Consider the following 12,720-nt stretch of genomic DNA (forward strand, 5'->3'; position numbering starts at 1 on the left):
AAACTGGGTGCCGCCAGGGGGGAGGGCCGGGAGAGAAGGAGGGGGGGGGGGGGGAATATATGAAGATGTCAACATTTGCCAGGAAGTACCACAGCTATTTGATATTCCAATTGTAAGACAAAAAACCATATATTACTGTTTTGCAGGTGTTGGTAGAAAGCAATCCCTGCAGTTTTAACTCCAACTTTTTTCTTTAGATAATCTTCAAAATAAATTTTGCAAAATTAGTTATATGTGTGTTAATCCCACAATTATTATCTTTTTCTGTTACAGCTTTTAATATAAAAAAACCTAACAAACTCATACTTACTTGGAATGTAAGAGATCATAACCAGGATCAGGAATGTATAGTAGTCAAAAGAAAAATTGTACTTGTTAGGTAAACTAATGGAATACAAGCCAGACTGCCTGACGAAGGGTAATGCAGCATATATTGTGAGTAATTCACCTGAGACTCCCATTGGATACAATATTATAAACAAAGTGTACCTAGAACAAAACATTTACAGAAAAGATTAAAAGGTATGACAAACTCTGACAAAGTATTTTTTAAATGCTACTATGGATATTCAAATTTTAAATTCTCAACTCAGTATTTATTTCCCTTAGCTCTTATTTGATTAGAGCATAGCAAGGTATGAACGTTATTGCAAGATAAGTATTCAAATCGGCAATCAGTTTGAATTATTTAAATATTACCTTTAAGAGTCTAAAAGCTATCCTTAAAACTATTCTCCTCCACCCCTCCACATACTCTGTTACTCCTTATTGTTAAATGTCAGTTTCTGACAAACACAATCACTTTGTAAATGGGACTGAGTTCTGACAAACTACTTTTTCAGCTTACAATGCAATAGATATTTTTAACCCAGAAATCTGATGGAAAGAAGCTAGGGAGTCACATTTACAAACAGGGCAATTACCTTAAGGTGGAATCTAATTTTTTGTACTGCAACTATTTCACAATATAAATATCCCTGTCAAATCAGTGCTTTAAGGCTATGATTTCTATTATGCCACCTACCTGGCCCATTTGATGAGATAAGGGAGATGGTTTAACAAGCTAAAAGTATAAAAAGAATAACGGATTATCTCAGTGATTGTCCAGGCCACCACAAACAACAGGACACTATCTTCAGTTTGTACCTGTAAGAAAGAAAAAAAAGCTCAGTATGAATTCAAGTGTTACTAGTAACTCAGTAACTCACCAGACCCAAGAAAACATCAAAGAAATCAATTCCCACAGGTTGCTTTACTGCATCATTTTAGAGAACAGACTCCAAGAATGAGCTTAAAAGCAACATTAATAACACAGTAAAACCCCCTTCTTATCATGCTCCATATTTTTCCTAGCTGCTTAAGAATAGCTCTGCTTGGTTATCAGGTAACTTAAGATCTCCCATTCTGTGCAAGGTAAATCAATACAAGAAAACGCTCAAATGCTGAGAACAACTCATAACTCTTCCATTCCTATATAGTACCAGCTTCTATTTCAGTCCTGTGATTGCCTCCTAGTGCAGCAAGCAGGAAGGATGCTAACACATTAGTCTAACACTTTATATCTGGTTTAGAATTTATATTATGATCCTAGTTCGTTCTACTTCTGAGTAGAAGCACTGTTTTTCTCTTTCTACAGATGAGAAACTGGGTCCTAATTTTGAGCAGTAGCAAAACCGCTAACACCAACACACAGGCTGGGAGGAGAGAAGAAACAGAAGCTCAGATTGTCTCACCTCAGGCAAGTTTGACAACTACCTACTTCACTGTTCTTTGCTCCTTTTTCTGCATATTGCATCCAGCATAGTTCCTCTAATGTCACACTCATGGCATTATTATGTTTCACTGCTTTACACCTCTTAAAGCTTTTATTTCAGACACACTTCACTGAACCAGCTTTTACTCCCTTCATATTTTGAAGGTTAATCTTCAAAAGCATGTATTTTTAAATGAATTATTAGATTTGGGACCATAATTATGAGGTTTAATTTTCAGATGGAATAACAGTGATGAAGTAGTAGACGGGGTCGCATACCTGCACTACAAACTCATGAGAGCACAAGCATGATTTTTATGCAGCCCTCCCATTCCTTCCCTTCCCTTCAGCAGAATTCTCAGCTGTGTGAGTACCTTAAGCCCAAATTCAGTGGGCCATGGGAACAAAAAGAGCTCAACCACAGGGGCCCGCATTTTCTTTTTTCCTCCAACTCTTGAAAAAAGGGAAAAGGAAGTCAGTAGGTGTGGGTGGTACACTCTATTCATCTTGGGCAAAGTACATGTACAAATGAAAAAAGGAACAAAAAAATGTATGGCCAATCAGAAACCTTTTAATAGGAGGGGACTGATACTATATTTGTGTGTAAAAACACTCAGGAGGATTACCCATAAAAAGCTTTCTGTTACAGACTACAAAACCCAGAAAGATTTATATAGAAATCTTGGGATATCCTGGAATGTAGAGCTGCTGTTAATCTATATTCTGCTGTGTATAGCATTTCAAGTCACTTTCATTGCATTTTGCAGCAAATAAACCTTGTCCTTTTTCTACATGAAACTCTGATAATTTGCTTATATATTAATCTCCTTTACAACACCATAAAAGAACAAAATCCAAAACTTATTGAAGATTTTCAGAGAAGAGATCAAATCTATTTTTACATTGCTACAGGATGCTAATCCTGTTTGGGGTCTCTTTATAAGCAAGACTTAGCTCCCAACCCAGAAAAGTTAACAGCACTTCACAGATGATGCTGTTCCCAAGGAGCAACATGCTTCACAAGCACTCCAGAGCTGCATCTTCTGGTCAAATTAGGAGTAGCAGCTTCGTGAGTTCACCTAAACCTATGAGTCACAGACTTCAACCTGTACTTTGAAACCCCACTTCTTTCCCTACCTATGGAAATCAGTAAAACCAACAAATAAAAATTTGTAGCTTGAAGTAGCACCCAAGGACACGAGCAAGGACAAGAAACTGTGAAGCTAACAGTGAATGATACATGCAGAAGTAGAAATCTGGCAGTTCTATCACAGGACTTCTGTAACACTGTCTTCACAGGTCTAGCCTTTCCCATCTACTTTAACATTAGAACTGTGTTTAGAAGTTATTAAAACAGTTCATACCTTTATAAAACACACACACATAACCCTGGTAAGGTCACTTAAAGAATCAATGATTGTGCCTTTATAGCTTGTGTCCCTATTTAAGAAAGAACGAATACTGGAAATTGGTGGTAGTTTTCATACAAGAGTGACCTATACAGTTTTCAAATAGTTCCATTCTGTGCAGTAAGGAAAAGAAGGCTCCTGTGCATTTTGTCATCATATTTTAACTACACTACAGAGCTCATCATTAAAAAGTATGTTTCTTACACACTAACAGACCTGTCAGAAGTCTGTCACTATTAGAACATCTCTTCGAGGACTGACAATTTTTCAATACTTCAAATAAAGAAGTCTGAGATGCACGTTATCAAACCCCCGGGAACTGATTTACAAAACAGTCTCTCGAGTCTTACTCATTTAGGCACTGATAATGATGCATTTGTATCATTCCTCTTCCAAGCTGAGGATAAGGAAGATAGTACAGCCAATAAACAGCAGACTCCTAGTAAACCACTAAAGCCCAATGTTGCCCTCAGAACTCTGTTTCTCTTCCTGTACTTTTTCATACCAGTCTTTGAAGGAGGTGTTAGACAAAGTCAAAGCACATTTTAGACTTTATTTACAACTTATTTGTCCAGCTGCCTTAATAAGAGCCAATCATACCACAGGCATAATTTTTTGGCATGTGTTTCAAACTGATTTATAATCAAGGAGGGTCCTGAATATATTTTAGCTTATCTTCCATACTATGAATAGCAGACAATGTTTGTTAAAATGTAAGAGAATCCATAGCCTTTTAAGTTGCAAAGATAAGAATTGGGAATTGACAAAATAAAGCCTGAGAGGTTTTTCCTGTTCTGCTTGCACATGAAAAGGAAAATTCTCTAGGATTTCTCCATGTTAAGAGTAACAGTTTGACAAATTATTTGCAGAAAGTTTCAGCTGAACACCTAATTAAGAAATCCAGTGCAGAAGAGTAACACCAGCAGCACTATGCAACTGTAATGATGAAACAGCATGTCTCCCTCCAGAGCGCTGGTTCTCTGGTACATTAATGTAAAAAAAAAAAAGAGAGAAAAAAGGAAGCTTCACAGTAGGCACAATGGGCCTGACAGACATTTGTGTTATACAGTATTACTCAAATTTTACATAGATGTAAAGCAGTGATGAATTAAGCTTTTCAACTGCACTCACCCATTTAGAGTTCTGAACTTTCCAGCATGGACTTCTTTTACTACAACTTAGTCTTAGATATCATAAATTAGGATGCTCTTCCCTCTTTAAGTATGCTTTACTACTGATGGAAGATGCCAATTCACCCCTGCTGATACTACAGTCCTAATTACCAGCTCAATATTCTGTACATGCCATCTTCACATCACCGCTTTCGACTGTGTGTTCTAGAAAGGTTCTTCTGAACTATATTTATCTGCAACTTATCTGTAACTGAACCCAAGTGGATAAGCATTAAATCACTGCTAACACCATTTTTTAATTACACAACAGAACTGGGTGCAGAATTATCTATTGGAACAGAACTCTACGAAGGCCTACCATGACGTCACCAGACGATCTCATTGTTTACACAAATTCAAAAAGACAACTTTGAACCAAAGGGCACCTTCTGTTCTCCTATGCCTACTTTCTTAAAGTCCTTCACACCAGTCTGCTCATTCTCTTCCCTCCTTTGTAGGAGAAACGGTAAAATTCACCAAACTGACTTCTTTCTGATGTAATGACAAAATGATTACAAGTACTCTATTACATGCCAGGCCTTCCTCCACTAAGCTAACAGATACTCATATGGTGGAGGTAAAGGGAATCTCATTGCTACCCAAAGAAGTGTGCAGTGCTTTAACATTTGCCATGCTTTAACATTTATTATAAATACTTTCAAATTGAATTTAACAACACATCAGCACTAAATTCAACAAAAAGCACAAACATGTTAGTGGCAAGAAGCATGCTTCAAATCACATCACATATCTAGAAGTGTATTCTGACAGAAAGGAGGGATGCAATACAGATGTTTCTTCTTTTAACTATATATTATATATGAAAACAGTCTGGAAAAGCAAGATACTGAACAAGTCTCACTTAAAAAGTTAAAGAGGAAAACTGCATTTTATTTTACAAGAACCTCATCATGCAACTGCATAGCTTACAAGTTCCATAAAGCTGTGTGAGAATTTAATCCTGGACTTCACCATGGAGCTCACTTGTGCAGACAGCCCTTTAGAAAAAGTAGAACACTCGTGACACTTTCAGTACATCTCCCCAGGTGAGGCTGCATGCTCTCTGGCTGGGGGGAAGGGGAGGGGTCAGAATACAGCCTCTTCATTTGATTTATTTGCTCTAAGTCACAGGTGAAAAATTCACCACAGGATTCCTCATCCTTACCATTCTTATGCCCACTTTCTAAGACATTAAAAAAGTAACACATAATAGAGTCTCTTGCAATACTTTAACCAAAAGACCACACAAATGTGAAGAAAAAACCTGCACGCAATATTGTTGAAAGAATACTTGTTAAAAAAACCCTTGTTAAAAACTGAATGTTAGGCTGAATTTGTTGCTCATTTTCTCCCATTTTGCTGTTTTTCTCTGGTGAGAATGTGGGCATAAGTTTCAAAAAACCTAACCCACAACCATTTTACAGGCTTCCCTTTGATGTCTAATAGACAACACATGGAATAATTCTAATCCATGCATTCCAACCTTTAATATTTGGCTTACTTCAAAACCAGGAGGCAATTCATAAAAACAGATTATCACTGTTCTTTATGAAACACCAGGTACCTCAACACTATACAGGTAAAACGCAAAACTACAGGCATTTTTCTTTAAAAATATTTTCTACATTTATCTAAAAGCTAATGTCTTGGGATTACGGCTTTTTTGTTGTTGTTGTTCAAAATCTAGTATTTATCTCCAGCAAATTAACAGAGACTGGAGTACATTTATTTGCCCCCAAAAGTGAAATCCATCAGAAGATAAGTATTTACAAGATTTTGAGTTTACTGAGAAAAAAATAACATTCTTCCACTTTAAATAGCATGAAACTAAGGCTCCACATGAACAAGCATCATAATATCAGACAGGGCTGTTAATTACTAAGAACTACAGTGACTTATGTTACTCTACATGTGGATGGATGCTCTGATAACAGGTTTGGAGTAAGGAAGAGAAAGCAGCTTCCCTGAAGACTTGGTAATGAAACAACCTCCTTAAGACATTCTCCATGTCAAGTCACAAAAGATCTTATGCATATAACAACACTAGATTACTTATTTCAGGCAGCCATGCTGACACTGGCATCAAGACTAATTTCTTTCTTTAATGAGAAGAAAACCAGTAAGATTGGTTGGCTAAAGTAACAGCACAGATGTGGCATATCTGGGCTACTACAAGGTATTCAGATGACATGAAAGAGTCGGTCAGCATGATCTGTATCAATTAAAGCATGTTCAGATTTTAAAATAGCTATCAGGAATAATTTTCAAATAAGACTGCTTCCAAAAGATTCTGCAGAGATTTGTATAAAATACAGCAATATTTGGTGTGGTATGCAATGAGAAAAAAACACACAGGCCCCAAACCCACCTACGCTTGAATGTAAGGAAAATGAGGGAAGGACAGAGGGAAGATTATACTGTAGAGTGGTAACAGAGAACATCCAGGCATTGCTGTGCACAAACAGTTGAGGGGGAGCTTCCACATGCCATGGTAAAGAAAGCAAACTGTGTATGAAAGAGGGGGGCAGTGAGGAGATTTGGCTATTAATTATGGCACTAGTGAGATCAATACTAGAATGCTGTCCCAAATTCCAGGTTCCATATTACACACTGGAACCTCTTCAACATTAAAGCAAGGACTGCAAAACAATTTCAGGAGCTAGATGTCTTACAGCGAGAGAATCAGACCTCAGCCTATTTGATTGTCAAGAAAAGATGACATCGGATTTATTTTTATTTCTTTTGATCCACAAATTTGCATAAACAAACACAAGTCATTTTAAGGAAAATAAGACAGCGATCAACACTTGCTTTTCGGCCTGGGTCATTAGTTTTTCTATCTATTTTGTAGCTTAACTTACCTCTTTCACACTATGTGTTACTGCCCACGTCAGGAAAACCCTTGACATCACTTGGAAAGCAGTCAGAACAACAGAAGAGGGAACAATGCCTGGAAGATATTTTGCAATTAGTAAATATTCCTGACTGTCGGGGTGGGAGGTGGGGAAAATAAAACACAGCTAAGCCAAAGTCCAGTTATTTGAAATTTTTGGAAGAAAAGCATTTCATTTTTTTAATTTGAGAGTACGAAGTCTGTCCTGTGGTGTGTTTATAGAGCCTAATGCAATGCAATCCCCTGACAAGACTTTATGCATCAAAATGCAAATAAAAATAATTGGTCTTGTTGCAATCACAGCATTCCTTAACATACAAAACAGCTGAGTAAGATGAAATAACTTTAACCAAATAGCTTTTAGGATACAGTCTTTCAAATAAACCTTGTTTGATTAAAATGTCCAAGATACTCTTCATTACTGTGATTTAAAAAGTAAAAAAATAAAGATTTTTTGCACAGTATATGCCCGAAAACAGCAAGTAAAAAGTATAACTACTTTGAAGAAACACTGTATCTATCAGAACATGGGCTAGATCAAAGTTTGTAATTCCTTCCTGGGAATACAACTTTTTAAAAAAACAAAACAAAACCCAAGAAATAGCTGATGCATTGGTAGGTACAGAAACAATTTCAAGATTTTCTCAAGGACGCTGATTTCACTGGTTCTTCTTAGCAAGTTCTGAGGTGCTGATTAAACTACCACTAAAAGGATCCTACACACCCAGGCCTGAAAGCACAGGAATGGTTTTAGACTGCAATATTACACAAAACTTCTGAAGTTCACAGCACAAAGTTTTCTTTTCTTCCAATAGCATGATGAAGACAAATGCAACAGCAGTTGCACCTCCTAAAATACACTAAAAAGTGCTTCTAAAACTAATGCAAATCACAGCAAGCAACACAACAGCCTCAGAAAGATGTAAAGACCAAAGAGGAAGAAAGAATAAGAAAAGCCAAAAGCAAGTTTAATCAGAATTATTTTCAGTCACACCACCATTATGTTAGTCTTCTTTCAGTGTAAAAAGAGGGAAAAATCCTACACACGCAGTGCTCTTCAGTTTTATCACATATTGTTCATAATCTAATTTCTGTTGTCAAACCTCGGGGCAGAATTGTTGTCTGTTACTCAGACAACACAAAAGGGGGTGCTAAAAAACCCCACAATCTGTACTCATTAAACTCTGTCCTGGTTTCAGCTGGGATAGAGTTAACTGTCTTCCTAGTAGCTGGTACAGTGCTATGTTTTGAGTTCAGTATGTGAAGAATGTTGATAACACTGATGTTTTCAGTTGTTGCTCAGTAGTGTTTAGACTATAGTCAAGGATTTTTCAGCTTCTCATGCCCAGCCAGGGCACCTGACCCAAACTGGCCAACAGTGTATTCCATACCATGGGACGTCCCATCTAGTTTAGGAACTGGGAAGGGGGGGGCAGGGAATTGCCACTTGGGGACTGGCTGGGTGTCAGTCGGCGGGTGGTGAGCAACTGCCCTGCGCATCATTTGTACATTCCAATCCTTTTATTACTACTGTTGTCATTTTATTAGTGTTATCATTATTAGTCTCTTCTTTTCTGTTCTATTAAACCATTCTTATCTCAACCCAGGAGTTTTACTTCTTTTCCCGATTTTCTCCCCCATCCCACTGGATGGGGGGGGGGGGGGGGGGGGAGGGAGGGAGTGAGCGGCTGCGTGGTGCTTAGTTGCTGGCTGGGGTTAAAGCACGACAAATTCTCACTCCTATGATATAACAGACCTTTTCTTTTATACAATTTAGATCATCCTTTCCTAAGCAAGATAGCCTAATGTTCTTGCAAAGGAATCTATAAATAAGCCAAAAAGACTGTGCAGGAACCATCTAAGATTATCTCACTAGTGAGACAAACAAGGTTTTTCATTATAGCCAAGACAATGCCAATCTATGCCAAAAACAGGAGATCAAAATAAGTGACTCACCAGCTACGATTTATGTAAACTTTACTTCCCTCTACTTATTTACTCATTGCTCTGAAAAGATACCCAACAGTCAATTTTAAACTTGGTATTTTCAAAAACATCTGTCACCACTTATACAATACTGCACATGCTAGAGCAGTGCTTGACAGAGGGCTCGGGTCCAGAACCAAGCAGCAAGTAAGCCATGCTCAGACCTTTTCCAGATCCCGGACTAAGCCTCCCACCTCCAGCAGGAAATCCTCTAACTCCCAACAAGTGCTTCCTCTCTCCCAGGGAGTTCCTGACTGAGAACAGGCTGTACACATAGCTTACAGGTGGAGCCCTCATGTCCCTCCTAACTGAGCAGGCTAAAGCAAAGTCAACCAGTGCTGCCTTTGGCTTGCCAGATGGTTATCAGTAAGCACCGCAATAGTAGGAAGGCTGGTACCGTAGTGATTCTGTAGGCTGGGCCTGTACTCACCAAAACCTTCTTGCTTTTCTCCATTCCCTTCACAAACTCTCTGTACTACTATTGCTTTTACATTTTGGTGTCTCCTATCACCTCTTTCCATACCAAACTCCTCCAGGCAGAAGCTCTTCCATGCTATCAATGCCATTCATACACTTGGCTTCCGTCTGATACACAAGCCAAGGAATTACATGTTCACTTTCCCATTTGCCTGCCCTTCAGTCTCTCCTCTTGGTCTCTGGGCTACACGTTACCTCCCCTCTTCATGCAGAGCTCTCCTCCTTCATTTTTTAGATCTTTGCCACATGCCCAAGTTCTGTTCTCAACCATGCTTGATAGAGACATTCCCCTATCCATCTTCGTATTTTGAAGAACTTGCCTCACAGATGCTAACATTTCAGATTCCACTGAAAAGATGTGGAGAGAAAAGTTATGCTGATACACACAGCCATCTGTCACAGATAAGCTCCCCTATTGACAGAGAATTACAGCTCTAGTTATAGAGCTGCAAATTTCCTGTTTCTCCTTGCATAGAAACTTCTACCAGAGTCAGTAGGACTACAGCAGACAGCAGCAGTGTATCCAGCTGTGGAAAAACCCTTCACTTTATTTAGGTGACAAATGCTGCCATTGAGGAAAAAAAAAATGCATGGGCAGTTATAATAAAATAAGTAGGTTTTTTTATAAAAAACTTTTGTAAGGGAAAGCAGAAAGATAGAATTATGGTGTAAAATGTTGCAACATTCCACTAATGGCTCACTAATATTAAATCCTGCAACCTAGGAGAACATAGGCTAAGTGGATCCACACCTCAAATCAGCTGAGCCAGGATTATTAGCTTTGCACACAGACAGGCCGCTACAGTTATCTTGTTTGCTCTTCTGCACCAGCCTGGAAGGTGAAACACAGGACTCTCTCCTGCTATTCATTGATTTCTGTGGACATATACTCGAAAGTGTGAGGAAAAGAATCCAATTAAATTCTTTACACTTTTTTAGATTTAATACTAGTAAACATTGGCATCTGCACACAGGTTTAGCTTAAGAAAACAGTAGAGCATTATAGGTTTAGGATGGTAAAATAGCATTTTATCTGCAAGTTTTTTTGCCCAGTGTTTTGAGATTTAACTCTTCCTTCTTGCCATTTTTTAAATAAGACTTCAAAAATTTCATATTTTATTATTAATTTTTGACATGAGAAGTAGGTATGGCTTATTCTGGTAAAAAATGGTAATTGAGATTTAGTAAAATAAAACAGTATTGGAAGGACTGCCTTCACAGCACAGGCAACTATATGATACATGCAGGTTACTCTGAGAAGCCTTCACATTAATTTGAGGAGTATATGATCATTCATTTCTTGGCATGATCTGTGCACAGCCTACAAACTGCCCTTTATAAGATAATGTTTTCAGAGTAACTGAATTATTCAGGAAGGTCAGAACTACTTTATCAAACACAGTATTAGACTGCCCTCTGCCGACAAATTTATGTATATGATTTTAAGTTTTCCAACTACCATATTTGGTTATTAAAAAAACATATATATCCTTTGCACAGGAATTCAATATGAACCTACAATCCAATACACCCTCCAGTATGTAGATTGTTTGTACGATACTTGAAAAATAGCAGGTTTGTAGCTGCCACTTAAGGAACCTTAATACCATCTTACTCTTCAAAAAAGTAGCTAGCCAACATTCAGATAGAAGCTCAAACACTTATATTTAAAATCACAAGACCAACTACTTGAACACGACTGTCTTTTTGTGAAGACTGGATTGTTTAGAAAAATCAGAGTTAAGCAAAGGTGTGCAGACACGCACTGCTCCCTTTTATAGCAAATTGGCTTTGATCTTGCAGAGATTGCCACACATCATCTATTCTATGAACAAAACATCCAAATACTGAGGCCAAACTGTTCACTACTCATGACGACTTAACAAACCTGACAAGATGCAATCCTGTCACTCAAGACATTAGGCTCTTCAGGTTGACTGAACCACGACACTGCTACTGATCCCAAGCCACACAGACACAGTTGAGTTCCTGCTACCAAGCTAACGAACAAGCCTCACAGTACTGGCTAACAAGAATTGCTGAGTCAAGTCTTAAGTAATTTGTACTCTCCCAAACTGTTCCATTAAAGCCCAGCCAAATCTGGGATAAAGAATGGTTACCCCTTCCTAATTTTACAAGGTGTATCTATGCTCTATGGATGTGGGCAAAGTTCTAGTGCTTGAAATGTTATTTTTATTGGACTTTAAATTACTTCCAGATAGAAATATTCTTTTGGAGGAAAGACAGCTTGGTACAGAAGATTATAGGGTGTAGAGATGGAGAGTAATGATCTCCTATAAAACATTTATAAACTGCTCTAAGATTTGTAGCACTGGACAGATCTAGATAAAAATAAAATGTCAAGTAATTGAAAACCTGTTATACTATTTTCCTTTTTGGGATTTAACTTGTCAAATTATTTAGTAAAAAATTGGAATGTACTTCAAGCAGGAAGTAGCGAGTTATGCAAGAATTAAATCTGGCAATTCATAGACCATAACATTTTTCACGCTAATATATTGCTAAAATTGCAGTCTTCTATAAAAATAATAAAACTGAAAATTTGCAAGCTTACCAAATGCACAGTGCAGAATCTAGAACAAAAAGAAAAAAATCAAATCACTAACATTTCAAATGAAGCAGTTCAGAAACACGTTTAGTTCTATCACAAGAGCTTAAGATTCAATATTTGTATTTCGAAGATTAAGTTTAATATTTAGCTCTGCTGCCCAAGCTAAATAGCAGACAGTAAGCTCCCTCACCACTTGCTAAAAGGAAAAGTCCAGCATTTGTGTGAGGCATATTTCTTAGGTTTACCTTCAAATCACTCTATAAATGCTAATGAAAAAACAGGTACCTAGAAAGCACTGTTCAACAAAGGCTGCCTTAATTCTCCTAAACAAAACACTCATGCAAATATTTGTAACGCTAGGGAAGAAGACTACACCTACCTCAAGCAAAGCTCCAGTTTGGAAGAATTTCAGGGGCTTTTCTATTGAATAGTAAAGGCTATGGTAGCTACCTTTAGCC

General features: G+C 37.7%; 1 protein-coding gene across 3 annotated transcripts in view; it reads right to left on the reverse strand.

Moving 5' to 3' along the window:
• The window catches only part of PTPLB (protein tyrosine phosphatase-like (proline instead of catalytic arginine), member b), a 15,596-nt gene extending 2,876 nt beyond the window's left edge, over positions 1 to 12,720 (reverse strand). The window contains exons 1-5 of one of the 3 annotated variants that reach the window (XM_010568833.1): positions 12,713 to 12,720; positions 12,266 to 12,284; positions 7,196 to 7,284; positions 1,025 to 1,146; positions 311 to 489 (exon numbers count right to left, since the gene is read on the reverse strand). In XM_010568833.1, the coding sequence (XP_010567135.1) occupies positions 311 to 489; positions 1,025 to 1,146; positions 7,196 to 7,243 (349 nt within the window). In that variant the 5' untranslated portion in view covers positions 7,244 to 7,284; positions 12,266 to 12,284; positions 12,713 to 12,720. The other 2 variants (XM_010568841.1, XM_010568825.1) reach the window with 2 other exon arrangements.

The sequence above is a fragment of the Haliaeetus leucocephalus genome, unplaced genomic scaffold (assembly GCF_000737465.1).
Source record: "Haliaeetus leucocephalus isolate CR32 unplaced genomic scaffold, Haliaeetus_leucocephalus-4.0 Scaffold1, whole genome shotgun sequence".
NCBI lineage: Eukaryota > Metazoa > Chordata > Aves > Accipitriformes > Accipitridae > Haliaeetus > Haliaeetus leucocephalus.